This window comes from Ruditapes philippinarum, unplaced genomic scaffold (assembly GCF_026571515.1).
Source record: "Ruditapes philippinarum isolate M1 unplaced genomic scaffold, ASM2657151v2 ctg7570_1_1_1_1, whole genome shotgun sequence".
NCBI lineage: Eukaryota > Metazoa > Mollusca > Bivalvia > Venerida > Veneridae > Ruditapes > Ruditapes philippinarum.
Window position 1 is genome coordinate 27,636 of NW_026861334.1, and position 5,583 is coordinate 33,218.

General features: G+C 30.0%; 1 protein-coding gene across 1 annotated transcript; it reads right to left on the reverse strand.

Moving 5' to 3' along the window:
* Nucleotides 1–840: 840 nt before the first annotated feature.
* LOC132715298 (uncharacterized) lies at nt 841–5,161 on the reverse strand. The gene has a single exon (XM_060698294.1). It carries the CDS (start codon nt 5,155–5,157, stop codon nt 4,480–4,482), a length of 678 nt encoding a protein of 225 aa, XP_060554277.1. The 5' UTR covers nt 5,158–5,161; the 3' UTR covers nt 841–4,479.
* Nucleotides 5,162–5,583: the final 422 nt, after the last annotated feature.

Here is a 5,583-nt window from a genome sequence, read left to right on the forward strand (position 1 = left end):
CATTAAATGATAACAAAATTAGGACTGTTTTTATAACTATTTCAAATTTAAAAGATTTGCAGTAGTTTCTATCACTCTAATTGACCGACAAAGCATGTAGACCAACAGACAACTGACGTATGGTAATCGTCTTCCGGATCTTAATTATTTCTTCAAATTGCAAACGAAAAAAAAATAACAGAAATGAAAACAAAACAATAAAAGTTCAACCTTATTTTCGTTAATTATACGCGCCGAGGGAAAATAGTTTGAGCTATCAAATTTTTACAATATAGTTGGTAAACAGTCATTGTGATACGTATCGTATTTTTTGTATTGTTTTCTTTACATAAAAGAACAATATATCGGTCGACCAACCAACCAAAGACGTACACGGAGGGACTTAACAGATCATTATCTCACAATATACGCATTTGTGGGTATGTATACATGTATATATATATATATAAACAATATATCTTACATATATAATATGATTATAGATATACTATATAAATATAATAAACTATAAATATTATATATAGTATTTTAAACTATTATGTTTATTGAAATATATAAGAGACACATATATACCGATGTATATAATAAACAGTTGAGTCAACATGACTGGCTTAAAATAATCAAATTACGATTGCAAAAATTTCATGAGATAAAAATCAAACTTTTAAATTGAAATAAATTAGGTTTGAAGTATGCGTAACAAAACCTCGAGATTTGAACAGGTTAGCTTTATTTCCCGATAAACGTTTTCGGTACAGAAAGGCCATTCTATTTTAAAGTTTGGTACCTATGTCTTTAAACCAGGAAATTGAAGATTAGAAGAAATGAACAAACTAAAAATTCTTATAATTTCTGTTTTATTATACATTTTAATACTTATAAACGATTTTTAAACAGAATATGAAATATCTGTCAAAAATAGAATATTTTCAATATCTTTAATCATATCTGTACAACAGATAAATTATATAACAATTACATACATAACATCTCAATATAAAATAGACTTTGATCTCAAATAAAGTTGAATGAGACTAATTTATCTAATTCTTTCTTATTATATAGTCTCGCACAGCGTCAAAGAAAAATGGCAGGAAAACAACTAATTCAGTAAATTGCACGAGCAGTTGGTAAAGGCATGCGGAATAAGGATTGGCTATCTAAGTTGCACGTGCAAGTTTGTACCTAGAACTATGAGCAAATTTGTGTTAAAAGTAAATTTCCTGAGATTCTTTTGATTAGCATAACTTTACATTAGTGCAGATTATATTTGTGTTCATTGAGGAAAACTTACTTTCAATAGTATATATGGCAGCTTTTAAAATAGCATCTGACAAATGACGTCAAAGTAAACACGTAAACATCATATTTCACGTCACAAAAAAAAGTACTACAAATAGATAGGAAAGAAGACGAGTTATTACCATGTTACCCGAAATAATCGACGTTAACCGATCTAATAGAGTGTGTTATCATTAAAATTTTTAATTCAAAAAGCTCAGTTATAAAATAAGAACATAAAAGAAAAGAAAAATCTTCGATGGAAACTTAAATTCCTTAATTCCCTTTTTTATATATGACGATAAAAACAATAAAATAATTTCAATTCACCTTCTGAAAATAACCCTTAGCCACGGCATTACGCAGAAATCAAACAAAAACCAGACGCTTTATTGGATATTTTGGATATCCTATCATATTTTCCAATATCCGCCGTGATTAATCTGTGAATCATTTACAAGTCGCTTTGTATAATATGTTTCTTTTTCCTAGACAATTTATTTGTTTTTATAGAATGAACTATAATGTATTGAAAACCAAAATGTCTGCAACAATAAGAAAGATCGGTTCGAATGATGCAGTTTGAAGAAAAAACAAACAACTGAGCAAAAATCTCAACAAAAAGCATGTCATGGCGTTAATGAAATTATCAAAATTAGTAGAGGAAAATAGGAGCAAATTGCCTGTCAGTGAACAAAAATGTTGGGTTCTTTTCGGGTGCTATCAACAGATTACCTTTGTTAACAGGTAATACATGCTGACATGCAAAGGCTTGATATTATTTTACAGTCATATGTTTAAAAAAAATATATAATTCACATATTCATATATCATATTATATCATATCCTGTCGTAAAATATCATGTCATATCAAAACTTATCCATATGGTGTTATACTATATACAGAAACTCTTTCTATACCTTATTTCATTATTAAAATGAGTAAACGATATAGCACATATAGATATGTAGGTTTTTATCTTCATCAGTAAATAGAAGGAAATACATTTAGTAAATGGTTAATTTTATTCTTTTTATAAATTGATATACTCTGGTAGGATATATTTCCATATACATAACATATATCTTACGTTTTGTAAGTAGGTCATACTGTGACTTTCAAGCTTTATCGGTGAAAGAAAAGCCGAGATTTCCTCTTATGTTTGGTTTCAAGACCGAGCAGAGCCACCGATCTTCTATTAGTCAGATAGATAGCATAGTTTCTTGGAGGCTTCAACAAATATTACAAGCGTTTTCAGGGAAAGGCAGAAAGAAAGAATGAAAGAATGTAAGAAAGAAAGAAAGAAAGAAAGAAAGAAACCTATAAGAATCATTCATTCTGTTATTTAAAAGAAATCTTAAAAAAACTGTTCTGCTTGTAAACCTAACACTACTATGAAGAAATACAGGGTTTAAACCTTTAACATAAAATGAAATCATTACTTGAATTAAAAAATAAAACTATATGTGTTGAATTATGATAGTTAAAAACAAACACTAAAACAGAAATCTTGTCACGCACAACAAATAAAACAAAATCCGCTAACAGAAATAAATTCTTGTAACTTCAATGCGGGATTATATTCAGAATTAATGATTTATTACTACCAATCAGGATTTATGTATTTTTCATTCTAGGTATTCTTTCTGAAAAAAAAACAAAAAAAAACGAAAAAAAAACGAAAATGCAATAAAACGTACAATAAACATATTTCATTATTATCAAACCGATTTTTGTTCGGTGTTAACATGAATCACACACTCGATTATATCTGACAAACTGAGCAACAGTTTTTGATTGTCATATTTATCAAGCATTTATTACCATTTAAACCGTACATTTTAAGCACACTTCAATAGTTAAAGTACACATTAAACTGTTCTCGTATTCCCTTCAACTTCATAACTAATTTAAACAAATACTATCTATAATAACTAGGAAGAAGAAAAAAATACAATTTCAAATATGTGCGTAAAACTACAACCTTCAACTCTCAAAAAATGACCCTGACATAATTATATAAAAGTCCATTGTATATTGTTTAAACTGCGTATCTACACTTTGTTTACATTACTATCGCAATTAGACATTCCACCATACTATTGTCACTTTTATGAATAAGGTAACAAGTCTTAAACATGTTTAAACAAAATATAATGAGAACAATACAAACTTATCTCCTTTTTTTTAAATTCAGACATTTATGGAATGTAAAGACTACCTATCAATACTGATTTCTGTTATCATAGACAATATATTAACAAAGAATATTCTCCTTAAACAACTAATACTCGTACTTGCTTCACAGAAAATGTAAACACGATGTAAATGTATGTTAACTATTATGTCAACATATAACAAACCTGTCTCAGTATGTACGGACATTAACATACAAGTTACAATACAGAAGTTTCACGCCTATAGCGTTTTACTTGTTTTCATAGCTGACAATAAGGAGTGATAAGAATTTCTGTATTTATACAGTAACCTCAAAGCTTTTCACATTTTATCCTAGATAGATACAAAACAATAAAAAAGCTCCATAAAGCAAATCTCGTAACTAGGCTTTTTAAATTTGTACAATTATTCATACATTATGCAAATAACATTTACAAAGTGGCCTGCGTTCATTTAAGCACGAATTTGTATTACAATGACATCAAAAAGAAATTTGTTTTTTTTATTGTGTATGAATACATAACTATCTCATTTTAGACCTAGTTGAGTAACAAAGTACGAAAATAGTTTTCAAATGTCAAAAACATTGATGGAAAAAACCTGCAATTGACACTATTCTTTTATATATGATTTCAACGTTTTCTACATATGTTTTCAACGTTTTCTACATGTGTTATAAAAGAACTAAACATTTTTGTGGGTTTTTTCTCCATTTGTTGTAAAATGGAAAAATATAGGTATAAGCAAACTACGTACATTTGTATAACGTGCAATCGTACAATATTAACAAAAAATGACTACTAATGTACTTTCAATACATTTAATTATTTATTCAATGAATAAAGTACTACTTAATACTTAAATGTACCCAAGCCACGTTAATAGAGATATTTAATGAACAAATAAAAATAAATTTTCCAGAAAAAACATATCTTACAAATAAATAAACACGTATAAACTGTGAACCTTTTAAATTAAAATTTGTTCACAATATATTTATATATATATTCTTAATACTCTCACGCCGTCGTGTGTATAGTGTTTGACTTAGCTCCAACATGCCCATTAGGTAATCTAGGCACGGACCGTTTCGGAGAAGAACTTTTAAACTCCTTCATTGACGATGATTTTACCGTTCTTGTATGCACTGTTTTCCTTGATCTTGTGGGTGATTCTGACTTAGTCACACTTTTTTCCTGAGTAACAACAAACTCGCGTGCTTCTTCAACACTTGTTAATGAGTGAGGCGAAAACTGAACTTTTTCCCAAGAAGGATAGCGGGGAAAAGTGTCCTCAGGTAGTTTTTCTGCGGGAGGTGGTGTGGGGGGTCTATTCCGGCGTTCTTTATGCTTGCTAAACATATTCACCGGGCATGTATTTGAGCGTTGCCGCGGTGGAGATTTAAACACAAAAAACGCACCTTCTTCAGTGTTTGCTAACTCTTTGTTTATTTCCTCAGGGCGTGAGCGGTCAACATTTTCCTCATCATTATCACTACAATCGTCAACAACGATATCTGGTAGATCAAAACGCACATGATAACACGGACGTGGTGAAATTGGGTCAGTATTTGCCCTCGGGCGCATGGGTGTCCGAAAAAAACTTTCGTCGTCAGTGTCGACAGATCCATGATGAACGAGAATCGACTTTGTCCGCTGAGGAATATCCTGGGCAGGTGATTCGTTAATTGTATCCATCTTAATCCCTGTTTCAAACAGAAAATCACAGAAATCGTTTGATATTTTCCTCACGATTAAAAACTTTTGTAATCAATAGGTAAACCTTCATACAAATACAAACATCTGCCACTATCTAATTTCACAACGTATTACACAAGAGATGTTCAAATAAAATTCCACTTTAATATTTGTTTTTCTTTCCCGTTTATTTGCCCTCTGAAATCGCACTAATAATTCCAGAGGTTTGCGTTGGAAGAATAAAATGTATGTTTAACACTTTATTTTCCCATCTTATTCACAAACCACATGAATTCATTAATAATATAACACTTCCTAATGATTGTAACAGCGTGTGAACTTTCACTACACTCGGATGATTCTATACGGTGTTTACGATAGCATCTGACACAATGTATGGTTACATCCAACTTTACATGATTAAAC